Source organism: Trachinotus anak, unplaced genomic scaffold (genome assembly GCF_046630095.1).
Source record: "Trachinotus anak isolate AG129_WGS33_773 ecotype Australia unplaced genomic scaffold, CSIRO_AGI_Tana_v1 ptg000005l, whole genome shotgun sequence".
Taxonomy (NCBI): Eukaryota; Metazoa; Chordata; class Actinopteri; order Carangiformes; family Carangidae; genus Trachinotus; species Trachinotus anak.
Window position 1 is genome coordinate 8,751,487 of NW_027273856.1, and position 26,705 is coordinate 8,778,191.

Below are 26,705 nucleotides of genomic sequence, written 5' to 3' on the forward strand. Positions count from 1 at the left end.
CAGTAACTAGACGCTGCCGGAAGCCTTCAGCATTTTGTGGGACATACAGATCAGGTCCACAGCTGTCACGCCAACCCTCCGTCTGCCAGAGTGACGTGTTTTTCTCCTTTTAGTTTGACACAGTTTACTAATCATCAGTGAACATCTCCGGATCAGCTGCAGAGAAGCTTCATCCAGGTGCCTCAGGGGAAATGAATTATGGCTAAAAGACTCTCTCTCTCTCTCTCTCTCTCTCTCTCTCTTCTCTAATAATAATGATTGGAATAAATCATTAAACCTTTGAGGGGCTTTTCGAAAGCCCAACAACATCTATGATTTGACATCACATGATTCACAGCAGCTGTTTTTTACATAAACTAATAGTTGAAGTTAGAGTTCTGTCACAAAACTCTGTTGTTACGGATCCATTTTGAAGTGGTCACACGGGACTTCTGGAGCTTTCTTAGTGGGTATGCGGCACATACCTGCGTGTCACGTACACGACACCACTGGTTGTATTCGTGACCACGCACTGGTCGCTGCTGAGAGGAAACAGCACATCGTGAAGCGCCGCAATGGAAAGAGCCGGAGCACAATCATAAGCGACCACTAGATGGCAGCAGCAGCGGCGGCTGGGTGACTGGGAGCAGTTCATCTTTAGGGAAGATAAAGAAAAGTGTAATGTCCACTCATTGTTTAAATGCTCCAAATATAAAACAGGCTCTGACTTTTCAGTGTCGTTCAGGTCAAGTAAGTGAGCAACTGACCCACTGTGATCACGCCCCACAATCTAGCACACACATAGAGTCTCCAATAATGGTGCCAGACTGACCCGTCCACATTACTGGCTGAAATCATCATCTCCTGCTGACAACTTAATATTTCCAGCTCCAGTATCAGCCTTGAATTTTCCCTTATTCAAGAATCTTTATTCCTTCAAACTGATATACACATATACACTGATATTCACATAATAATGAAGAGGGGCAAAATAAAGAAAGGAGGATACTTGTTATGAAACAATGCCGCACGAGCAATTGTTGGGGCCAGAGAAAACAGGACAAGATGGAGGCTGCAGAGAAAAGGAAACTTTGCACTCAGTCTGTGAAGTGGTGAATGAAGTCGTGACTATGGGGATGTCAGAGCTCCAGACCAAACTGAAAAGAGATCGCTCAGAATTCTGCATTTTCAGGAGGATACTGAAAGAAACAGATGAAGTAATAAAACAAAAAATACAAGATGTAACAAGTCAGTACTGAGGGCCCCCATCTTGTGGTCAGCACCCCTCACTGTGAAAGTTGACATGGCACCTCTTATGTTGGAAGTTCAGTCAATGTTCACTATAGTTTTCTTCTTTTATCATACTTTGTGTGTCTCTTGAGGTCTGGGGTGCTACAAGTGCAATGCTTCAAAAGTAAAATGAATGCCTTACCAACAGGACAGCATACTCTCACTAATAGGCTCAATAATAATTTGTTGAGATAGTTGCATCAGAAACATAAGGGACCCTTGTCTCTGCAGGAGACTTCTTAACCCCTTTCTAGAAACAACCAATAGAAAAGAAGAACCAATCCAGCTGAAAAATGAATAAACAAGGTACTTAAAGACCTGGGACTGATGGATGGCACCAGCAGGATTATATTTCATAGTATGCACACGAACCGCCTGTCTGCTTGTAGGCTACCTTTAGGTTTCCTGTACAATATGGGACTGTCCCATATTTGAAGATAAAATGCTTGTCCCGTATCCTGTGCTGTGAATAATGTAAGTAAAACCAAACTAGTTATAGTCTAAAGTGGACTGGATAAATTCATCAATGAGCAGTCCACTGATGAGTTCCGTGCCCTGTGAGAAAATACATGTTAGCTGCCTTTTATAGATAAAAGTCCCACAAAGTGTGGTGCACTGATGGTTCACCTGGTAGAGTGCAGGTCTTAAAGGCTTATATTTTGAGTTTCGGGTTCGAGTCTGAGGCTCTTTGCTGCGTGTCATCTGGTTTCCTCACTGATATAATTGTAAAGCTGTAGTTCACTGCTTCTTGTGTTACCCTTGATATTTTATGAGTTATGAGCACATGAAAGTGTGCATTTTGAAACCTCCAAAAAAGTTTGCAAAAGTTGGCATTAAACAGGCAATGGATTCTCTCATTAAGCTTAATAAACATACAAAATCATTAAAAAAATGTACGCACAGTGCAATATGCACAAGAATAGACTATTTCTTCATGTAGAACAAGATCTACACAGATTTAAAGGCTGATGAACAGGCCAGGGGGACCTTTCAGACCACTCCGGGGTCTGTTCAGGAGAACATTTAGATGTCAGACAACAAAAAACATTTTGGAGGAACACTGGCATCTTGAACAACCCCACTTTAAGAAGTGCAAAAGACAGAAATAGGCATATATTTATTGGTCAATGATAATGGGCAGGTAAACCCTATGGATGCAGCCAAAGCTGTTCTCAGGGGGAATATCACAGCCAAAAATGAGACATCTAGACCAAGCACACGTTGCTAATAAAGAGCCCTCTACTACACACCAAATTAGAAATGTCGAATAGGAAATACATGAAATATGAAGTGAGGATGAAGAGAAAAACATGTGATTCATTCTGCTGAGGGGCCATGAAAAAACCCTCAGACCCCTCTGAGTATCTGCATGCCACACTTTGAGCACCACTGTAAAAACTGACCTTTGGTCAGTACTCCAGGGAAACGAGTGATGTGCTTGTGGTCCTCTGTCTCCAGGTTCCAGGTGACCACCTCAGTGATGCCGGTACAAGGGGAGGGGCAAAAGGCCACAACGTGAGTCCCCGCCTGGTTGACAGTGACCTGAGAAATGCAGTCCTGGCTGCAACCCAGTATAGAGCGCAGGTACAGGAAGGAGATGGTGCTGAAGAGCTCGATGTGGATGATTTCGCCGCCCCTCTGGTACGGGTATCTGACACAGGTTAAGAGCAGTGGGTGGTTAGATGAGTGTGTTTCAGTACAGGGAAGTGTCAGAGTCAGCAACCCATTCAATCCCCTGCACCTCATCTGCTCATTTATTTCCACTTCTTTTATGTTTTTATGGTATCTACACAATGCAGACAAACAAATTCATAGAGAGCTGCTGGATGCTGTGACAGATACAAGGAGTGTACCTTTAAACCTGCATGTATTTACCCTGCAGCATGAGCCTGATGTGAGCGTACCTGCAGAAGAGCAGCAGGTAGTCTTCAGTCATCTCCACAGCTTGTATGGAGGCAGCACCATGCTGAGCTGACAGGACAGACAGCACAGCACCCCCCCTGGCACTGAACACTGCTGCCTTACCACCAGACCTCGAACAGGAAGAGGATAAAAAAAATATCAAATAACTGGAAGTGGATTTTCACCAACGTCACACCAGTAGTGTAGTAGTGTGCATTGATTCACTGGATTCTGTGTTTTCTGAATCTCAATATGGTAGCAATGGAGATCCTAGACCCTGGGGGTCCCAGACCCCCCCTATGCAGGCAGGCTATTGGCAGATTCTGTAATTTACAGATGTCCCTAAATGCCTCACATGCAGCTAGCTACAGCACACATCATCAGGAGCCCCACTTGACAGTGCACTGTATAATGTCTTTATAGGAGGTTTAAGGGGGTTTATTGTTGTGATTGCAAAATGTGTCAATATAAGGGGCCATCAGGGGCCCCTTTTCCCATTGGGGGCCCCAGGTATTTGCCTGGTTTGCCTATCCAGTCTGCAGTTATGAGAATAAGTTTCAAGGATCAAGGTTGAAAATACCAGAATTCTCCTTTAAATCACCTCAGAGAGGGGATTTCTGTAAGAAGTAATGAGAGTTTTCATTTAACTTCACACAGTGAAGTAAGCAAACTGTAAATGAGCTGATGCTCTGAGGCATTCCTTATCATTACCGCCCCGGTTGTCTTGTATTACCACCAAACACCAGTGACCCAGTTTGTTGTGTATCTGACACCTCCTCCTGTCAGGTGGGGGGGGTCTGACTTTTGTGCTAATTACTCTGAAAGCATCCACACCACTGCTTTTAATTTAGCTTTAATGGGTCGTAACAGACTGAAGAAAAACACATTGTCTTGGTGGTATCCTCTGCACATTCAGTGTAATTTATTCATGTAACAGGAGCTGAGGCTTGACGGCATCACTTCTGTGCCACACTGCAGTGGTGAGGCATGTGAGTAGTGGCCCGTCTTAATAATTCACAACTGTTGTCAAACTCTGGTGAAATTTGCCAGGATACTATGGAGGCCTGATTTCATACCTTGTTAACAAAGGCTTCAGGTCACTGCAGTGACAATGGTGACTTGTGATATGCTGTGCTGCTGAGATCACCATCATGTGATGTTCATAGTGATCTACTGCGATCTAAACAGGCCTGCTGTGTAAATAGGGTTTTAATAATGAACAGAGTACTGGTTACATTCTGAGAATGACAGCCTGGTCCTGACCAGGGTCTAGACTGATGCTGTCTGACCTGTAGGCGAAGAGGATGTAGTCTCTGGTGGAGCTGTGGGACAGCAGGATTGAGCGGTCTTTGTGGATGGCCTCATGCTCCATGGAAATGTTAGCACAGTGCAGCAGGGAGCAGGAGGAGGCCAGATCAAAGACCTAACAAACAACATTACAGACACACATTCATCTCAGACATGACCTGTATAAACCTTCCATCAACTTTTACTAGATTTAAGAACCTTGACCAGATCACGTCCATCGTAGAAGACCACCATGAGCTGTCCTTCACAAGTCACAGTGACAATGGGAACGTCCACCGAGTCGTTCTCTGCATACACGACTTTTCCTGATTCCACCTCTCTCACCTGAAACACAGTCACAGATCATATATCACCACCTTCACTATCAATCTGAACGAATGAATGAATGAATGAATGAATGAATGAAAGGTGTTAAACAGCTCTTGGTCTTTTGTTGTCGAGACTTTAAAGTGACAGTTCCAGGTCATAATTCCTAGAGTTTACAACATGAAGTCCAACCTGTAGACTTTGACCCATGTGGACTATGAGCATCCTGTCATCAAGACCCAGGGTGAGAGAATCTGCCACAAATCCCCCTACTGCATTCAGGTTCTTGATGATCCGCCTCTGGCTCAGATCCCAAAACCTCAGGCTTCCATCTGATTCACTGGTAACAACCAAAGACCCTCTTTGGCCCCCTCCCAGGGCCACCACACTGGTCAGGTGACCTGTTTAAACAAATGATTCAATTTGATTATTTAGTAACAGTATGTTCACTTTAGTTGCATATAGTCAAGTACATAAGTTAAGTAAGTATATCCATTCAACTGAGTAAATCAAAGCAGTATGCATGTTGTGTTACCTGCCAGCAGGGTGTGTTGGAGTCCTCCTGGGGGCAGCAGGCAGGTGGTGGAGGGCAGCAACACAGGCAGGGAGGACTGGGAACACTGGGCCAGGAGAGCATGGAGGTAGCTGAACTTAACTGGGTCACCTGTGTCAGATGAGCAGTTTGGAGATTAGCAGACAATGCAGAAAATACAGTTTTCACTGAATAATGTAGCACCATAAATCTTCAACAGTTACAAAATAGTACAAAATAGTGAAAAAAAACCCACAAGAACTCAGTGCTTCCTAAAATCCCAAACTTCTAAGCATCCAAAGCCTCTAAAACAGGATTTTATAATCCTGTTGATGGTCAAGCTAACTAGCTAACCGCTACGATAATTACTCTCTGAGCTACCTCGTTTGCAGTTATCAAGCAAGGGAGCTAGTGAGCTATTGTGGAAGTGGTTAGCTCATTAGTTGAAGGAGAAGCCCTGTGTGTAGTCAGTATATCACCATGTTTCTAGCTCCAGGTTATTTGTAAATGATGCATGAATAAATCTTTCTGTGTCACTGACACTTTGAGCCAGAAAGTTGATTTTAACACCTGTAAGTGAGTCATTTGATTGTGCTGTATCCATTAAAATGAACTGGTTTTACTGCAACTTTTTAAATGCTAACACGGCATGGGTGGGGGGCTGAACTTTTAGAAACAGCCAATTTTGTGAAATAGGCTAAGCTGTAATTGCTAATTGGACGCTGTGTTTTTATGTTTCCTAATGTGTTTCTTTGCTATCCAAGCAGCCAGTGCTTCATTTGTACCCTGTATGGAAATATATGAGAACCAAAGGCTTCCATCCAAATATGGTCAGCAGTACAGTAGTTGTCTGAATTTGTAGTAAAGGAGAAAAAACAAACCAAACTTGCTGACCAAGGACCAATGACCAGTTCTTATCTCTCTGAGAGGACCTTTGTGTGGTCATACACAGCTGCAAATCTTCCTCAACCCACTGTGTCCCTCAGGGATCAGTCCTTTATCCTTTAGGCTTCTATTCCCTATCTCCTGTCTGTGTCAAAGATGTTGCCTTCAAATATTTCAGAGGAACATAATTAGCATACAATTCTTTGCAGAGGACTACCAGATTTACTTTTCCTTTGATTTTCACACCATCCACACAACTGAGCATATTCATGCCTTTCTGTATGGAAGCTTTGATAAATAAAGACATTATAATCTTAAATTGTTTCTGTGTCTCTTTTTGCTTCTGTTGCATTCGTGCTTTTAATTTTCCTTGTTAAATGATGTTCAATGTTATTGTGTGTATGTTATTTAACTATGATGTATGATATTTTTATATAAGGTGTAAATAGAAAGTGACAGCCATAATTTCAACACGGATTCTGTCCCTGCGTACCTTTAGCAGCAGGACGGTCCTCAATAACCATTTGTCCCAGTCGACCCATAAGCTGAGAGGCCAGCTGACAGGGGTCCTGCTGCAGCACTACCTTGGACATTTCCAGAGCACTCGATAGCACCTCCACATCTACTAGCACCCTAGGGAGAGAAGGTACATTTCTTGACAAATAGATTCCTGTTTTGGGCCAACAACATGCATTGGATAGAGGAAATATTGCTTACTATGAGAGCTATACAAGAGGGAAACTGTATCCTAAAGCCATTCAAAAGGTCGACTTCTCTCTTACTATCATAATGTCATCTTTGCTGTCTCTTACTAAAAGCAACTTGTTACCATGTTATCACCAATGGCAGATTAAGTCAGAAGGACAGCATTGTGTCTGTTTTCCATTAGGACCTACTTGTCTGGTAGCACAGCCTTCTTCAGGTCCTCCTCTATGTCCAGGACAGACAGACCCCAGGCCTTATGCAGCAGGAACTCATAGTTGAAAATGCACTCAGACAGGAAGGGCAGGAATTGGCCTGAGTGGACCAGGTGATAGGGTAACCCACGGAGCTTTCTCAGATTGAACCTGTAACTTTTAGCCATACCTTCACCCTCCAGTGTCCATGCCAGCGGCTGAAATATGTGTGCATATTGTGACTTGTCTCTGTAGTAGTCAGCATACTCAGCGTGCAGAACCATGCAAGCGTCATCTGTTTTTAAATAGTGATTTATGCACACACGGTTCAACTGAGAGTGAGTCCAGCGGTACACCCACGTCCCATCTGTCCTGACCTCAGTGAGGTGACGACCGAGGTTGCGTTTCAGTCGAGCCCACAACACATATGGCACCCTGGGATGGCTGGAGGAGGAGCGAGTTGTGGTTACTTCCTGGAGTACTTTCCCATCTTTGGCCAACAGGTCTAGTAACTCCTAAAATTAGACATGAACACAGATTGAGTAAAACTCTTAATTGACCCCATCTGCATAGAAGTTTTGCCCACCATTTGTTTCTGTTATGATCACATTGTTAATTCTCTTAAATCTCTTGAGATTAGAGAAGTTTGAATGTAGTGTATTATCAAGAGTGCCCCACAATATTATGGCTGAAGAAGGGGTCTGATTGTTCTCTGTGATTCTTAGCTGGGAGAACCAGGACTTTTACATGGGGCTCAAAATTTAGCTTCATCAGAGGAATTATTACACAGAGTTATCAGATTTTTGGGCAAGAGGGCAAGTTAAGTTTGTGTACTTGTGCATAAGTGTAGAAAAATTTGACACATCCATTCTTTTATTGCATTAAGGCAGTTTTGAATTGTGACAAATTAGAGAGATATAAATGTGTGTCATCAGCATAACAATGAGGCCAAGGTGCAGCATAAGTCAGTTCTTGGTCTAAGCATGAGATCAAGAACCTTGTGGCACTCAACATATTTAAGGGGTTGATGATCAGGCACATACTGTCCTATTCAACGGCATGTTGTGATGAATGATAACATGTATATTCAGTTTGTAGTTAAATGTAGCTTCCCCCACCTCTTCAGTGACACCCCAGCGTGAGACGGATATGAGACACACAGCCCGTCTAACCAGCTGCCTCCCCAACTCTGTCTCCAGGCGAGCCAGCAGGCTCAGGTAGAGGCCCTCCAGGCTGGCTGGAAGGCTGAGGCTGGTCTGGGGGGAGTAGGAGGTCCACAGCAGGCTCTCAGAGTAAGCTACTTCCAGGTAGAGAGGGCAGGGACAGGACAGGCAGGCCTGGAGCAGCAGCTGCCACTGCTGCTCCTGCAGACACCGCCGGTCGGTACAGAGCTTGGCCTCTAATGTTGCTGTGATGTCATCAGGACTTAGAGGAGGGAGGGAAAGGACAGTGGGATAGGCTGACAGCTAAGAGAGGGGGGGGGGGCATTTTTTAAATTAATCTTCAAAAACTCATGGTAGTGTGTGCACATCCCAACACATCCTCAGGTGCATCAGCTAAAGGCAAAAACAGTCTTGAAAGCAAAGAAACTCACCCAAAAAGACCACTTACTGAAAAGAAATATAATGTTTAAACTTTTTGTCTTCATCAGGTCAGGTTTACAGATCATCCAAAAGTTTCACTCTTTAGACCTTTGTCAGAAGTATTTTAAACAGTTCTTACAACTGTGATCATGTAGTTTAAATCATGTAATTCATTTCAAGAGATACATTTCAGTTTTTCTCACATCTACATGTGTCTTTGTATTTTCTCATTTCTTCTACTACAGTGAAAATGAAAAGGTCATCTGATTCAGTTCAGTTGTCCTGACCTGCAGAGTGTGAGTGCAGGGGGAGTCAGTGGTTGCAGAGAGAATGAGGTGGACATTTGGAGGTAGAGGAGTTGAGATCCAGGAGAGGTCTGGACCATGTTCTTGTGACAGTTCATCCAGCCCATCCAGCAGGACCACCACAGACCTCTCCACTCCCACCAGGCCCAACAGAGAGTGGAACTCACTGATCAGCTGAGGGAGGCCCTGGAGCAGACAAAAACCGTTTAGAAGTACTGTAGAATCAAAATGTCGTCAGATAATTCTGAACATTGTTCATTTCAGGAATAAACAGAACACAGATAAACACATGTCAAACATTTGTGTTTAAGCTTGCTTTCACTTTAACGGTCTCATGTTGTAGAAAGTGAGATGTCCATGTGTTTGTGATTATAAAGCAGGTCTAGGTTCTACATCAATACTGTAAAAGTATCAAGATGCTCATCCACTGAGGAATGCACACAGCCTGTAATCAGAAACAGAGCCTTAAATAGAGCTATTTGTAAGTTTTGATATTGCTACATAGCTAACGTTAGCATTAACAGCTGTTTATTTACCAGTCTAGCAGAAACATTGTGAGTTCAGCATCAAACTTCATTTCTTTATTCGCCAACATCTGTCTCCAGAGGTGGAAATTTAAACACTAGTGTTAACTTTTGTCTCTATCATGTCTTTTCTCCTACTAAAGTTAGCATGCTAACCAGCTAGCCCTGGCCCATCTAATCACTTTCTGATAGCAACTTACTGTAGCCTCCAGTCTGTGCTGTCGATGTAGTACTGCTCAGAGGGTGTATTATAGTCAAGCAAGAATCACCACCACCTGCTCCAACCACATTCAGCGGCAGAAAAAACGTACAAATAGCTACCTTTAAAACAAGCTGTCAGGACTTCTGTAAGGTTGTGATGTCACAACCAGATGGCCACCACCCTAAGTCATGTCCCCAGCATGGCCCAACCAGACCCCCCATCCAACCATTTTTTAAATTGTTAAAACTTTAGTTACAACACAACACCAAGTTGTTCAGTCCCCGAGATAGCAAACTATGAGACAGAACAATGTCAAGGAAATGCTGCACATCAAGTCAGGAAGCTAATATATAATTTCAAAGCCTTCCCAAGGACAGGAATACCAGAGACCAATGGCTAAAGTTTATTTTTCTGAGATACCAGAACATTTCAGTCTGCATTTGACTGTTCACTGCTGACTGCTTCCTCAAGCAGGCACAGTACAACGCAGGTTTCTCAAAAACAAGAGGACACTGGCCGACTCCAAATCTGCAGCCATTAGGTAAACTAGTATGTTTAAATAAGGAGGCAGTATAACCTGTTTTAAAATGTTTGCTAATGTTGCGGTCATGCAATGCCAACACAAAAATGTTGCTACTAGTTTTGATAGCATGGCTGTTATTTATTTGCGTTTTACCAAGTTACAGTAGGTGGCTACAATCTGTTATATGGTTGGTCTGGCTGTGTATCACCCAGAAAACAGTCAGCCAATCAGAAGAGAGGCTCAGAGCCTGTTGTTACTAGAGCTCCAGAGAGAAGCCTGAGAGAGGGGATGTAAACCTTTACTGAGATGGTTTTTGGTTCTTAAAACCACAGATATATCTTCTGATGGAGATCAGCACTTCAGATAAAAGAGAAGTATAAAATATGGGACCTTTAAATCAAAAGTACAACCTTTCACAATCAATCAGGTGAGATGTGATGAAGCTGTGTGTATATGGTCCAGTACCTCTGACAGCTGTGTGTGGGAACAGTAGGCTTCAGCCAGCTGGACACAAAGACTCTGCAGGACCAGACGAATGTACCTGCTCTCTCCAGTGAAGCCAGTGAAGTGTACCAGCACCTTTACAGCTCTGAAACAGTGAGACATTAACAATGGAACAGTTCTGTCAATGGTGGTTAATTTATCTTAGTTTATTTGCACTTATATGTTGCATGTTATTTTTATCTGTAACATTTTAGCAATCTATGTTGCCAATCTGTATGTTTAACACCACAAACACAAAACAACACTACAACATCCTCAGCTCTACAAGTATCTCACCCTGGGAGCCAAGACGGTGCTAATTGTGCAACTGCAGCCATGGTGGTGCTCTTTCCCCAGCCTGGTGGTCCCAGCAGGAGGATGGGTCTGGTTGATGACTGCTCCACTGCTGTCCGCACTTCAGCTAAGAAAGCCTGCCTCAAAGTATAGCCCTTACTCCTGAGGGATGGAGGGAAATCTTACTGGAATTTGGCAAAGTACAGCACTATAGGCATTAATCACTGAGTCAGTTCAGTCTCCAGACCTGGATCCAGTAGACCACCTTTGAGATGTGGTAGAAAAGCAGACTGGCAGGATGCACATAGTCTTGTCAACATGAAGCAGAGTCTCTTCTTTGATCTTTGGTAATAGGTAGTAAATGCAAAGACCTACTCACAGGTGGAGTCCATAGTTAAAATGATGCTGTATCTCCTCCTGTATTTGCGTTCTGACAGTTTCTCTCCTCACCACATCGAAGGGGCGTTGGATTTTGGTGATGTGCATGACTCTGGAAAATGAAAGTACATAAAGTAACTCTTGTTATCTCGAATACTAGATCAATACTATTCACTAGTCTGGTTACTTGTTGATGGATTTGATCACAGTCCGCTGAACGTGGGAGGAGATCCGCTCTGTGTAGAACCTGTGTGTCTGGTTGTGTTTAGGGTCCAGGCCTTTGCGTCCCCAGCCCACGTTTCGCTCATAGATGTTGGTGTGGCGCAGCTTGATGATGTAGACACAGGAATAAATAAAGTCATTGATTTTCTTCTTTTCAATAATAATAAAATAGCAACTATTAATTTAAAAATAGCTCGTCTAAATGATTTCAGCAGGACTTGTAAGCCACAGCAGCTACATGTTAAATATTTAATACTTAATACCTTTTTATGGAGCCGCTCCATGAAACACTGGTGTGCTGTGCTGAGTTCTGGATCGAGCTGAGCCCGTCCTTTCAGGAGGTCGACATACTGCGCAGCAAGTTGGTTCTTCAGGTTGTGGTACAGATCTGGGATGACTCTCTTGTAGCAGTGGCAGTGCTGCTCTGGTGGAACCTCATCTATAGACTGTAGACCTGTCTCCACCTCCCAGTCGAGCACTAGGCAGAAAAAACAGATTGAACTCCTGATCTACTGCAGCTTCAACAACACTGGCTTTAACATGAACTCAAGGAGAACTCTGTCATATGAGAGGTGGACAAAGCCAAAAGAAGAACATTTTCCACATGTACCTGTCCTTAGTAACACTGATGCCTCCTCCTGTTCCACGGCATCAGCTGCACTGTGCTGGAGGACTCCCAGCAGCCTGTGGGAGGTGGCGCTCCAGTCCTTCATCGCCTGCTTCTGACGCTGCTGGTCCACGCTCAACATGTCAGGGTGGTGAATGCTGTCAAAGTCATCAAGGGATGGCAATGAATGGAGTTAAAACCACAGTCACGTTTACAGAGATTGAACCTTACTACCTGTTGTGACATGGTAATAGATCATTTACTGGTGCACTACTTTGATATTTTGCTCTATTCATGGTTACCAGGCCTTTCCTCTTTCCTTACAACAACATTTGGAATTACACACAATATATTGAATAATGTAACGGGTTACTATGACATCTGTTGAGAACCTTCATGATTCCCAGAGAACTTGTTGGCTTCGCTGATTCCATGACTTGTTCTTCAGTGACCAAACATTTCTGTGTTTGGAGAAAATCTACGTTAAAACTGAAGTTAATAAATGGATGTTTTGATAATTGATCAATCAAGTCCTGATTTTGAGGATGTTTCTATATTTCGTGTTTTAATCTGATTGTAAAGACATCACGTTGGGCTTCACGGAATAGTGACACAATTTTCATACATTTCAAAAACCAAATGATTCATCAATTCATTGTGAAATCTGCAGATGAATTGATAAAGAAAACATAGTTTGCCAGTATGTTGTTGGTTGAACACTTTTATGTTGTAGTGTTAGTGAACATTGCGACTGAGCTTCAAGCTGGGCTTTAGCATTTCAGTGTGTTGTTAGATTTCCAGTTTTACCTGAAAACCAATATCAAAGTGATAAAGTGATAGCATGAAAATCTACAGCTAAGCTATCAGCTCTGAAATGCTAATATAATCATTCTAACGTACACAATGACAATGCTAACACGCTAATGTTTTCCAAGTATAATGTTAACCATTATCACAATTTTAGTTTAACATCCTAGCATGCTTACATTAGCAGTAATCACAACATCCAACTACGCCTGATGGGAATTTGTGGATAATAAAAGGTATTGGACAAACAGAAATTCTGACCTGACAAACCAAAGTTAATACAAATGATTCTCTGAGGAATCAATTTTCATGGTGAACCATCCAATAGTTGTCAAATATTTTGATCTGGAAAAAAATCAAGCTGCCAGTAGCACAAAGAGTTATCCTCTGGGGACCATGAATATGATCATGCATCAAATAGTTGCAGAGATATTTCACTCAAAACCAGAATGTCAACCTCTCAACCTCACCAGGATTTATCCTCTGGCGAAGAAGAACGTCTGTACAAAACTTCATGCCAAAAAAGATTAAATAGTTGTTGATATTTCAGTCTGGACCGAAGACTGACCAACTGAAAACCAAAATGAAAACCAAAAAATTCTAATATGATGAAGAAGAGTATATGAAGCTATGATCTATAAACCACAACCTGTGACCAGCGAGTTTGTTTTCACCTGATGGGAAGTAAGCGGTAGACAGGTGGAAGGCAGTTCTCATCCAGCTTGTACCACATCTGGAGTAAAGTCAGGTCTTCATCCAGGTCTCCCTGGCTCCTGTCACCAACTGGGCTGAGTCTGGCCTCCTCCTCTTCATCTAAAAATAAGCTGTGGGAACTTTGGCTCAACAGTCCTGAATTTGTAACCTGCTCCTCAAAATTCAGATAATTCCCATAAATGGATTCCTCAATGAAACTGCCAGAGCTGCTGTCTGGAGTGATCCTGGACTGGGACCCTGAGGCAGGAAAGTTTTCCACTGGTTTGATCTTGGACAACTGCTGTCGGTCCTTCTCCAGCACTCTCACTATGGCCTCAAAGGCATCTCTGGTGATGGTGGAGGGAAGGCTCTGGACCTCACACTTCTGCCCCACAAACAGCTGACCAACACAACAGAGAATCACACATGAATTCATTATATAAATTATATATATTATATATAATATATAACTGACATATATATATTATATATTATAAATAAAAAGATGCTGTTGGCCAAGAGTCTGAAATAATAATACAACAGGATGAGATCTTACGATGATGTTCGGACCCTGGGTTTCCTGACATCGCTGGAGATTCTCCACATGCAGCTCTACGGTATCATGGCGTTCAGCAACAGGGTTTCCGACCCCCCAGCGAAGGTCAATCATCCTGAAGTCGTAGCCTCTTTGTTTACAGTACAGATACAGTCTTGGATAAATGTTCTCCATGAGCGCATGTCTCTCTGCAACTGTGTCTGAATCACAGGAACAGATGTTACATATTTATTCCTTAAAGTCATAGCAATAATTTTACTCATTAAAACACTGACAGACAAATCGAGGATATAAAACAGTAGTACATGGAAATCTTTGAGTTATTCCTGTTGAAAGAAAACAAAAATATGACAGGGTGGTCAAATTTCACATTAGCTTACCTCCAAAACCATGCAGATTTTAGCTGTAGAAAAGTTTTATTGTTTAGTAATAGACTTTTGGCCACTAGGGGGGCAGTGGAGCGATCTGGACAACATGAGTTCAACACGTATGTTACAACATTAGCACCACAGACTGCAAATAACAATGGACGTAGCCTGCGAGATGTCACCCACAGGTTTCTGAGGAGCAGTTTGAAGCTCAGAGGGAGCTGCTCTGATGATGCCATTTTGGCAGTGCCTGACTCCGCCCAACTCCTGCTTAATCCAAAAATGGTCAAAGAGGTGGGGCTGGGACTTCTGTGCAGCTGGTTTAATAACTGTGGCAAGCATACACTCCTGTTAGCAACGTTAGCTCAGCTGGGTTTCTGGGTGTCTTGCTCAAAGGCAAACCCAAGTCTCATCCATCAGCTGGCTAGTTAGCTAGTTAACGAGCTCAGCTAGAAATCCTTGTATGGTGAGTGCAGACACTGATACCTGCTAATTCGTGCTAACATATGCAACATAAACATACATAAACATAAACATGCAGCATATATTACTAGAATTTCACTCTCCGTAGAAACAGGAGCACATACTTCCTCATGTTCAGCTACTCAAATAACCAACAACAACTCAAATTATCTGTCGTCTGACTCGAATTAGCTGAGGTGACACAGGGCAGACAGCTAACAGACTGTGGCCACGCCCACCTGTCCCTCAAAGTGGCCACACCCTCCATTATACAATGTAAACAGGTGAGTTATAAAATATTCAGCCCATGGTTTCATGGAGAATTACATGCATGGTTTGAGAGGTGCTAGTAGGCAGATTTTTAATAGACGAAGTCAGTCAAGCTGTTTCCTTGTTTCCGGTCTTTATCCTAAGCAAAGCTAACAGTTTGCCAGCTTCAGCTTCATAATTATCGTCCAGACATGAGAGTGGTGTTGATCCTCTCATCTAACTCTGCACCAGAAAGAGAATAACTGTATTTCTGAAAAAGTCAAACTATTCCTTTAATATACAGTACCAGTCAGTACCAGTCAGACTGGTTCTGTACCTTAAAGACAGACTTAAAACAGAAGTACAGGGTGCTCCCACCTGTCAGCTGTTAAGACGTGAGTATGTCCCACATAAACCATGTCAGATTTGTTGTTTCTTACCTTTGTATCCACCACATATATAAACCATGAATCTCTTCTGTTCAGGTTTCTTCCTTCTTCCAGTTTCATTGGTTGTGGCAGACAGGTTTTTCACTGGGAGTCTGCTGTCCACATCTTTGTTTAACCTTGGAAACAGACAAGTCCAACTGTCTGTCTCTCTGTCCTTCTTGACACAATCTTTGTCTTCTCTCTTGCTTTGTTCTTCCTCCTCATCTCCTCCCCTGAGTGCCTCCATGCTCTTTAGTAAGTCTTCAGTGGTTCTTCCATGTTCAGGTACAGCCCTGGCAGCCTTGATCTGGTAAAAATAAAACATCAGGTCTGTGAAATGGATATTTGGCAGGTACTACGCCTTCTAAATCAGAATTACTTAGGGTTTTGACAGTTTAATGCAACTGTAGTTGATACTGCAGACTCACAGGATACAGGAACAGCTCAGATTGTTTTAGTCCAAACTGAATGAACAGAGAAATAAATCTGCAAACATTTAGTGGTTCAGTGTCAGGGCCTGACGCACTTACTCTGAAATGCTTTGCCGTATTGGACTCCTTGTTGAGTTTGGTGCCATGTCCCTTTCTATTTGTCCTCTGCAAAATGAGAGCACACACACACACACACACACAAATGGGGAACCAAGGCCAAACTTGGGGTGGGCTTCGAGAAACAGCACTTCACAGTAGATGACTGGAGAAATGTCTTGTTCACTGATGAATCCCAGTTTAGGATTCATGGCAGAAAGAGATCGGTGTATGTAAGGAGACCAACAGGAGGGAGAATGATACCATATTCAACTCTGGGGGTGTTTTTACACTGGAGTTGGACTCCTGAACCTTGATCATAGGAGAAGCATCACTCTGTTCTCCAGAGACAGGCTGCACCTTCTGGTTCACATCTTTGTGGAGAAAGTCATATACATTTTTCAAACATTCAGCTTCTCACTCAAATTGTTAAACTGATATTATCATTTGTAATGAAAATATATTTTCTTAAGAGTTTTAACATCTTCCTTATGAGTTGGAATTATCTTGATTTGACAGATGTAATTGTCTGTCTGGTGCTCAGTTCTGATCATTATAAAACCTTCAGGTATTAAATTACACTACAACACACAAGGTAAGTCATTTCAAAATAAAACAGGATATAACTACACAGAGACTGAGCAGGAAGTCGCACTGAGGGGCTACCCTCTGGGATATACTGCTTTTTTGTGTTTCCGCTGTTAAGCTCCCTTAAAGCTGGTGATCTTTCTGGTGTGTTTGGTAAATTATATAATACTTGTATTGAAGGTTTCTCATACAGTGATGGTTCCCTCTTCAAACAGGTGACAGAGGCACAAAGACCCGAGAGAGGCAGCAAAGGGAAACACCTCTTTGGAATCTTGCTTCAAAGCAGCAGCTCCAAATTACTGTGCAGGTCCCAGGCATCATGATACATAACCACCAACATCATTGGGATTTATTAAGAATCCTGAAGAAAATATTTTGATGATCCACATATAATCAATAATCCATTAATTTCAGTCTGGATGATCATGGAGGTTGAAGGTTCACTCTCTCAGTCATACAGCTCCCACATAATAATACTTATGTACATTTTACCTGACATAGTGATGTTGGCCTGTTGTTTATAGCTGGAAGTGTTAGAAACTCTTCACCTTCCTGTTGGATCTAAAGAGTAAAATGACCCATCAGAACCCTTTTCTATAAAATACTGTAATTATACAAATGGCAGCATAAATATATACATCAATTATCTTTTTTGAGTTTAACAACACTGGGACCATCCACATGAGAATATCAAGGTGAAATAAACGTTCTTACCGGTAAACTTAGTCATCCAAAACCAAATATTGATTTTTTTTTCAATATAATTTTTTTCAAATTACTGAAGTTCATTTAGCTGCAGTTAATTAATGACCGATGCCTAATTAAACGAACTGCAAAGAGTTTCTTAAACCGACATAAAGCTGTGAAAAGATTTGACTTGTTATTGACAATTAAAACTGTGTATCCTAAAGAAACACTTACTTTATTCTTTTTTTGGAGAAAAAGCTCGTTTCTGTAGCAGCTCCACATCCTGACACCGTCCACCAACCGTCTGTCAAGTACGAGAGGTAAACGTCCAACGTCCGGTCATAAATTTCAAAATAAAACGACTGAGGGAGGGCATAAAATTCCTGACAGAAATAATTTCAGTGAAAATGTAACAAACATAAATTACTTTTTCCCGCCTCAGATACATTCATCGTACTGCATCACATACAGCCTTACAGTCACTTATACCTGACCGTGAACAGAATTTTGCTTTTCCATTGTTAATGTGGCAAAATTAAATACATGAAGATTTCACACATTTCACACACACATTAGAACAACTCTGTTGACTTCCTGTATGTACATTTGGTTACCAGGCTGTCTTCAAAATTAAAGTCATATTGCAACACTTTTTTGCAATGACTGTAGGGTGGCGACTGTCAACAAGGCACCCTGTACTCAAACCATGCAATGGTCCAGTAGTCTGAGGATTTTTGTAGTTTTTCTGGTCTGAACCAATGCTGTTGTCAGGATCTGTAAATTCCCACAGTGTTGTCCCACCACAAAACAAAATTTCTGACTCTACATCTAAATTCTAATTCTCTTACCTTTTCCTCTATAGTTTTTGTGATAGTCTGTGCCCATCTGTTATGTTTGATTTTTCACTGTCAAGAGCATTTGTTCAAATCTTTCTTTGGACAAGAACTTTATCATGACTGTTACAAAGATGTTAAGTCTTCAGGGAGTCGTATGACACGCTGCCACTTACAAATGTGTAGACTATAAAATTGCTCACACATCAGAGATCACTACCTCAGATTATTTTATTTTGAAGCAAAATCACTCAACTTCCTTACCTTTGTACCTGTTTTCCAACTTCACACTTTTGGGACAGAGGAATGAAATTACATTTTAATGTCTCCCTGAAACTCTCACCACTGCTATAAATTTAACACAGGAGCTGGTGAGTGATGTGACAACTGGTGTCGACGTGCTCATGTATTCATACACAACACAGCTGTAAGAGAAACTAGTTCTTCACATGAATCAGCACAGTCGATGAGACCAGAGGTAAATGACATCGTCAGACAAGCAGCAGAGCAAATGTGATTTTATTTATATATAAAAACTTTAACTTTTTCAATTCATAGGAAAAAAAAACATTTATCAAAATAAGAAAACGGTGAGAGGAGATATATTTTGTGTGTTAATAAAAATCTCTCTGCTTTCACAAAGTAACACGACACCTCAGAGTAACAGCAGGATGCTGCTCGACACTTTGACACATCCGTTTAGAACCACAATCTAACACGTAAGGCTCAGAGCTGGGCCCAGTCTCACCGAGTGAAAACATGGCAGTGACGGCGAGTAGCTCACACACACTCCACCCTGACGACGACGAGCAGAATATCTGAGGGACGAGTGAATGAACGAAACGATGATGTGTTCCTCTTCATGTTGCAGCGTTCCACAAACACATAAAACACAGCAGATACATCCCCAGCTCAGAGCCTCACTTTAGCTGAATGTGTGTGTGAGTGTGTGTGTCCTGAGGTCCACCGTTACGGAGCCTGTTTGGTGGTCAGGGTGGAGGCAGCCACTGTGAGTGTAGCATGTTGGTTGGATGTGAAGGCTTGTGGACAGCAGCATCGACAGGCTGCAGTGACGTCACACTTCACTGCAGGCTCAAGTATGAAGCAGCACCAGGTCACCGCCCTCAGGCTTAGTCCTCGTCTTTCCCTCCTGTTTTACTCAACTGCAACGAAAGCAAAGGAGAACATGTAACCCAGGTTTGTGTTGATGAGGATGTTTCAACAGATTTTACTGAGATGGTTTTCACTTACGTGCTGGAGGACGAGTTAAACATGGACCAGGGAGAAGAGACAGAACAGAACATGAAGAAGTCAGTTAATAATGTTGATCTAAAGATGTTTAACTGCAGCATCTAGTGGAGAAAAGGTGAAATGCACCTACTTTAATAACATCCACCCAGTTCCAGCCCCGTGGTAGTTCTCCTTTGTTATCTGTAAGAATAAATCCTCCTGTTATCTGCTGACTTTAAAACAATGGACGTGGTTATAATATAAATAATATAATATAAAGCAGACCCACACACTTCATACTCTACAGGACTTTTCAAAGTTAGAATCTGTAACTTTTCCATATTTAAAAAAATCATGTTGTATTATTTTTTTATTTTTTAGAAATACATGATTTAGATCATGGTCACACTCTGTTTCATTGGTTGCCTGTCAATGATGTCATATCCTCCATGTTCATGTGTTTGTCTGACAAAAGCAAAAAAAATGGAAGTTATCAGAAAAGCAAGCTGAGGAAATGTTAGACAGCTCAGCTCCAGCCAATCAGAGACGTCCTGTGTCACTTAAATGTGAAACCGTTTGATTTGTTTTTTTCTATGTCACCAAACTCTGTCTTTTGTTATAGTTTAATACTAAACACAGTTTGAATAAATGTCCAACAGCAGCTCAACTAATTATTGTTTTCACATGTTTCCTGTACACGTCCACTCTGTTAGTGTGAACCAGGTGCTGAATCTTGAAAATGAACTGTGCTTTCTTGTTTTGTCACAGAGACATTAACTTAGTTCTTTATTTTCTGCGTCGTCGTTTGATGGTTGGACAAACGTGAACATAACTCAGCTGTGGTGGTTTCAGCCATCCACTGCGGTTGGCTTGTCTATAGTGCAATATTTCAGTTTTACAGATACCTCAGGGCTGAGGTCCTCTCGCTTTCCAAGACTTAACTGTCACTTCTTTTAAATGTGGAAATTCGATCAAACGTGGGGGAAAGTTCATATTCAAACTGTCAGACAGACCGTTTGATCCAGCAGGGCGCTCTACAGACAGGTGTCACTTTAAACAATGAATGAATGTACGTCATGTTCCCATCTGGACTCATTCAGACCTGCAGTACGCTTCAGAGTTAGTGTATGTAGTCTTCATGAGGTGGTGCAGTTGTGAACAGGGCAGTTAAACAGGGGGCAGGAAATGAAAGAGTGATGCACCTGTTCTGTTGATGATCCTCCTCTTCTGAGCTTTCGTCAGCTGTTCCTTCTTCTCCTTCTTCTTGGCTGTTGAGCTGGTGGTCGTCACCTCACTGCTGGACATCAACGCCTGCAACAAGAAATAATCACATATTATTTTCTAGAAACACCATGTTGTTCTGGCAAACATTAACATGTGAAACACCCAAACTGATACCATCAAAGTCTCAATTCAAAAATCATGATACACAAAAAAACTTCAATAAACTTCTAACTTCACTCTTCATGAGATGTGATCTGGGGGAACAGATTACAAATGCAAAAGTATAAAAACACCATAGCATCAGTTGGACGTACTCAACATGGTCAGAGGACAGAGATGTACTCACCACAGCCGTCACTACAGGCTTGTGGTTCTCCATGAGCGCCTCCTGGTTCTCCTTGGCCCACTCGAACAGGGTGTACATCATGGCGGTCCCCAGGTTAGCCTCCACCTGCTCCTCCAGCTTTGACAGGATCAGCTGCTTTGTCTCTGCAGAGCTGTGATGGAGTCGACGTGATGGAGAGAAAATTGATCCAAATTTTCTAAAGTAGTTGTGTGTTGCATTCAGGCGACTCATGACAAAGGATGAGAAACTAGAATTGGTTCCAAATTGACTGTTTTTTTAAAAACAAAACTTTATCCTATCAGAATATTTTTGAAATAAAAGATGCACTTTCCTTCTTTCAAATGCATGAAAGCATCAAAAGATTCACTAAAAATATATTTTCTAAATTGTTTATTACAGTTGTATGGTTCTATAATTTAGACCCCTGCAGTGGCAAAAGACCTCAAGTGATTGGCGTTTACATATTTTGCTGTTTTCTTCTGATCTGTCATCAGCGCCTCAAATGACCTGAAGCAGAAGGGGGATATCTGACAGCACACTGTGTCACAAACTTACATCCTGTTGTTGAAAAAGGCATCGAGGGAGATTTGTGGGGCCGTCTCAGGATACGTCTCTGGCCATGTGATGTCCAGGATGAATGCTTTGGTGTCATCAAGGTCTCCTATCTTTTACATAAAACAGAAGGTGAGACACGTTACTTCAACAAAATCAGTCCCAACCACTTAAACCACTATCCACAGTTTCTTTTAATTTGATATACACCCTGTTGAACCTGGGTGTCTGGGAGGCACAGATAACAGTATTGTTTAAAGCAGAGGTGGACATTACAGAGGACAATACAGGGGACAGTACTCACTTTGGACAGTACAGAAGACAATTCAGAGGACAGTGGTGGGGACAGTACAGAGGATAGTACAGAGGAAAGTACTGGGGACATTCCAAGGGACAGTACTCACCCTGAACTGAAATGACACTGGGCTGACTTCCTTGAAACCCTCATCCCCCTCATAGATGGAGCGAAGAGCCTCCAGCTCCATCTGTGATTGAGTAAGGCGGGCGGTGACAGGTTAGTCTGATATAAGTCCTTAATCAGATAAACAGCTATTTGTCCTGATAGCTTCCGCGGGCCAAACCCCATTCAGAAATATGGTAAATTAAGTCTGACGCAGGTTGAGGGGTATGCAGGACAGAAATAAGACCTTACACATAACCATGGTGATTTATTCTTTAATTGGGCATACGTGTAATCCTCCAGGCATTAAATGACTTCCATTGAATTTAACCTTAAACTAAAGCCACTTGCTACTGTATATAGAAGGTGGTGTCCATGGTAAAACGTCGACATTTTATTGGTAAAATAGTGTTGATTAGATAAGAATCTACACCGATTGACTTCTTGACTCGAGGTCTCTGTGGCATGAATTTCCATCTATAACTAAATACACATTAATTTAGCAAATTTTGAATGCAATTTGGTTTGATATGTTCTCCGTTATGAACGACACGAATCAGGGCTCAACAAAGACTAAAACCCCTCTTGACATCCTGGTCTGACCGCTTCTGTAGTTACACCGAGCTCAAGCACACTGAACAAAAGCTGACATGTTGACTTGTTTTGTGTCCAACGAGTAGAAAAGCCATGAAACCAGCCTCATATGCTAACATCATGCTACTAACATGTAGTTAGCTGTTAGCTGCTAGCAACAGGAGGCACTGCATCATCATCCAGTCATACCTCCTGATCCTCGTTCGCTGTCATGGTTCTCCTTGTGGTTCTGTCTGATGTTCTCTCTGTTTAGAGTTTCAAACATATAAAACTTCCACAGTTAACGACCCATTTCTGTCATTAAAACTTCAGTTTTAATTCCACAACTTCCCCAACTGCTACAGCCACTGACACCATGCTAGTGCACGCATGCGCAGTAGGGCACGCTACGTAAACCGATGTCGTTCGTGGATGCAGTTAATTATTACATTAAATAATGTTTTATTCTTTAATAGGGGTTTTTAATTTGTCTATAAAATCAAAAAATATGTCATTTTATAAATATAATAAATATTTTATACAAAAATTAATCGAAAATTGTTTTGTAATCGGTTTATTTTAGGATGTAATGTTGACATATCTATATATTAAATTTACCAGTTTCAAGAAAAGAGTAAGGTTTGTGAGAATACATTTGACCACAGCATATTCTGAGGATAAAATGATGTGATCTAGCATCACACTCAAATGAATAATAGCAGGAATATAAAATGAGATGTGAGAGAGATGTTTTGGAGCATCCCTTTATGTACATGTACTGTGTATACTATATAGAAGAATCATAGTTATATAGACACAGTGTAATATATGGTAATAATTACTGTTAGTGATAAAGTTGGAGACACATATGGTAAAACATGCCTTAGTCTGCGGACTGAATTATCCTGTGATTCTGTGGATAACAAAAGAACAATATTTTCCATTTGTTGATGATGATGATGATGATGATGATGATGAGCTTTATTGTCACTGTAACAGTACAAGTACAATTACAGCGAAATTACAACAATCACCCGTCTACACATAGGGCATACAACATATAATAAGACAGACATAACAGGATGACTGCGCATAAGCATATACAAACACATTTTACAACACAATGGCTCAAGACAATTTGCTCCAGGGGAGGGGGGAAAGGGGGGAGGAGGTGGTTCCAGTGCAGACAGGCAGCCAGCCGCAGCCGCTGCCATTAAGGCGCAGCTATCGGACCCCGCCCGCCGCGCTGGATGGGAGGAAGCGGCGAAGGCGTGGGATGGGGTTGGGGGGATGGGGTGAGTTGCATATGTACATGTGAGAGGTGTCCGTGGATGTGTGTGTGTGCATAGGCCTGGAGAGTCACTTCGTCTAGTTCACAATCAGAGCCTCAGGTCGCAGGGTGTCATCGCGATAACACAGCAAGTTGCCATGGAGACATCCATGATCGGGTCCCGGACGGAGTCAACAATCAACAGGTGTCCGTGGAGGAAGGGGGGGCGGGGGGGGGGAAGAAGCGTCTCACTGCAGCGATCTCGTGGGGGAGTTGGAAATGTGTGTGATGTGTGTGTGTGTGTGTGTGTGTGTGTATGTTGATTACAATCATAATCTAATCTGCGTTCCGGCCCCCTTGGCCAAGGCTGGTGACACAGTGTAATATAGATTAGATTATGGTTGTTTGGGATAGGGCGAGCAGTCGTATTTCAATAGACACGCTTACTCTGTTTGTCCATTCTGGTCATCTCCATCCATTCTCCTTTCCAAAGCTGAAAGCTTCTCCAAGATGTGACCCATGTTGCGATTTATGACCACAGTCTGAGCGTTAACAGCTCTGTCTATTACCACAGACAGGGTGTTGACAGCTCCTTCCAAGGTGGTTCCCAAGTTGCGGTTCACAGTCTGAGTGCTTACAGCTTTACTCACTCCATCAACTATCTCAGGCAGCGTGGGGATTTGGACTGCTGTCACCGTCTTCTGAATTTTCCGATACACCAGGGCAATGCCTAATCCAATCAGCAGAAAGCCTGATATCACAGTTCCGAATCTGTAGAGATCTTCGATGTCCTCAACGGAAAGACTCGCCAGGCACACGACCCTCCACTGCTCCCAGGAGTCCCTCATGTAGCCAGCGGGGTACGTTCCACCAGGGCAGACAGGTTCCCCCGACCCCGGGCTCCTCGTCCAGAAGATCCTGTCAATTGCGTTGAGAGACCAGTTGACCAATTCCATGATTTTAGATTTAGAGAGCAGTTCATTATATTTACAAACAAAAAATATGGATGGACTTTGACCATTTTATAATATTTTTTGGAAACTTTTTGAATACACACCACTGTTTAGCAGTGCTGGGGAAGCTGCTTTGAAAACATAGCTTTGCAAGTTACTAATGACTTTACACTGGAAGAAGTTGATCTACGGCAAAGCTACACTAGAGAGAAATCTAATTTGGTGACTAAAGCTACAAACTACTTTGTAAAACACTGATCAAATTGACAATACTCATGTGATATGAAATTATAACAAAGTGTAATACAAAAAAGTCATATGTCAGCAAAAAATACCAGTCAGCTGAGTTTATTGCAAAAAGTGCCAACATGTTCACAGGTTATAACATAAAACAAAAAAGTAAAATACAGCACTGTTAATGGGAAAGTGCTGGAGTGTCAGTGTCCATGGTGATTCTTCCTCAGGCTGAGGCTTATCCATGATGACGTTGTCGGTGTGTGACCACTGAGCAACGCCAACCCTTACTTTTTGCCCTCACAAAGGTCAGGTGTGTGGTGTGGACTGCCTGACAAATGTATTTCCTGTGTGTACCTTCACAGTGGTCGGGATGAAAGAGAGAAGCAATGGTAAAATAAGAATAAAACATTATTCCTTTCCTTTAATGACCCCAAATTGTTTGTAGTTTCAGTAGTTAACTACACAGAATGAAAAAAAGTAATTCACCTACTCTAATCACTATGGCCATATGAATGTAGCTGAACTACCAGCAAGCTACTGCAAAAATGTGCTAGTTTAATTATGTGTGGTTCACTCCTGCCCAACACTGCTGTTTTCAATGTGTGTTTCATCCCTGTATGAACACACGTGTTGTATATACATACTGCTCTATTAATAAAGACAAAAACAAGCAGTAAACAACAAACGAAAACCAATGCAACATAATAACACAAACACTGATATTACGATTTCGTAATTGTCTTTATCTTTAGTAAAATTGCAAATTTTTCAAAATGTACTTTTTTGGCTTGCAAATCATGAGGTGTGTAAAAATAGACATGTAGTTTATATTCCAGAGCACAATCCCCGTTATTTATATTAATACAGCAGGGAGATCCGAGAAGCATTAGAAAGGTGAGGAGGAGCTGGATCAGAGAAAGAGAGAGAGAAAGAGGGAGAGAGAGAGGGAGAGCGAGAGAGAGACAGACAGAGAGAGGGGACCGACAGAGAGAGAGAGGGAGAGAGACAAAGAGACAGACAGAGAGGGAGAGAGAGAGAGACAGAGAGAGAGAGAGAGAAAGATACAGACAGACAGAAAGAGAGAGAGAGAGAGTGAGAGTGAGAGAGACAGACAGACAGAGAGAGAGAAATAGACAGACAGACAGACAGACAGAGAGAGAGAGACAGAGACAGAGACAGAGAGAGGGGGCAGAGTGGTAGATGTTTAAACTGCTGTAACTGAGGCTTTTGACTTCAACTCTCAAACTACAGTTTGAGAAGAGTTGGTTTTTAACCAATAACAATGAAATCGTTAAACACAGATGGACGGACAGTGTAGTACAGCTGCTGATCCAGAGATGATTTAAAGGACTATCAAGTCCAAGACATGTTAAGCTTCACTTAGTTCAGAGCCTGGAAGCAGGGGATAACTGAGAGCTTGGAGAAACCTCCAGGTAAAACAGCTTTTAACAAAATGACTGACGTCTTTATTCAAACTATATTTCAGGACAGTGTTCTGTAGAT

The 26,705-nt window shown here is 42.1% G+C and overlaps 2 protein-coding genes across 3 annotated transcripts in view; both read right to left on the reverse strand.

The window, feature by feature from the left end:
* Nucleotides 1–17,904, reverse strand: part of LOC139621581 (uncharacterized) — a 30,796-nt gene extending 12,892 nt beyond the window's left edge. The window contains exons 1-22 of one of the 2 annotated variants that reach the window (XM_071478224.1): nt 17,819–17,904; nt 17,390–17,458; nt 16,313–16,378; nt 15,795–16,089; nt 14,276–14,475; nt 13,701–14,119; nt 12,223–12,377; nt 11,876–12,090; nt 11,638–11,717; nt 11,392–11,502; nt 11,016–11,174; nt 10,701–10,824; nt 8,969–9,172; nt 8,217–8,564; nt 7,099–7,613; nt 6,696–6,835; nt 5,321–5,449; nt 4,978–5,186; nt 4,678–4,803; nt 4,461–4,594; nt 3,174–3,302; nt 2,673–2,920 (exon numbers count right to left, since the gene is read on the reverse strand). In XM_071478224.1, the coding sequence (XP_071334325.1) occupies nt 2,673–2,920; nt 3,174–3,302; nt 4,461–4,594; nt 4,678–4,803; nt 4,978–5,186; nt 5,321–5,449; nt 6,696–6,835; nt 7,099–7,613; nt 8,217–8,564; nt 8,969–9,172; nt 10,701–10,824; nt 11,016–11,174; nt 11,392–11,502; nt 11,638–11,717; nt 11,876–12,090; nt 12,223–12,377; nt 13,701–14,119; nt 14,276–14,475; nt 15,795–16,089; nt 16,313–16,378; nt 17,390–17,458; nt 17,819–17,866 (4,123 nt within the window). In that variant the 5' untranslated portion in view covers nt 17,867–17,904. Of the gene's footprint in view, nt 1–2,672; nt 2,921–3,173; nt 3,303–4,460; nt 4,595–4,677; nt 4,804–4,977; nt 5,187–5,320; nt 5,450–6,695; nt 6,836–7,098; nt 7,614–8,216; nt 8,565–8,968; nt 9,173–10,700; nt 10,825–11,015; nt 11,175–11,391; nt 11,503–11,577; nt 11,718–11,875; nt 12,091–12,222; nt 12,378–13,700; nt 14,120–14,275; nt 14,476–15,794; nt 16,090–16,312; nt 16,379–17,389; nt 17,459–17,818 lie in introns of both variants that reach the window. The other variant, XM_071478223.1, reaches the window with a different exon arrangement.
* A 1,014-nt stretch (nt 17,905–18,918) lies between these two features.
* rwdd (RWD domain containing 4) lies at nt 18,919–23,137 on the reverse strand. Its single transcript, XM_071478222.1, has 6 exons — nt 22,953–23,137; nt 22,174–22,254; nt 21,773–21,882; nt 21,218–21,368; nt 20,850–20,958; nt 18,919–19,848 (listed from the first exon to the last, which is right to left on the reverse strand). Exons 1-6 carry the CDS (start codon nt 22,974–22,976, stop codon nt 19,757–19,759), a joined length of 567 nt encoding a protein of 188 aa, XP_071334323.1. The 5' UTR covers nt 22,977–23,137; the 3' UTR covers nt 18,919–19,756.
* Between the last annotated feature and the right edge of the window lie 3,568 nt (nt 23,138–26,705).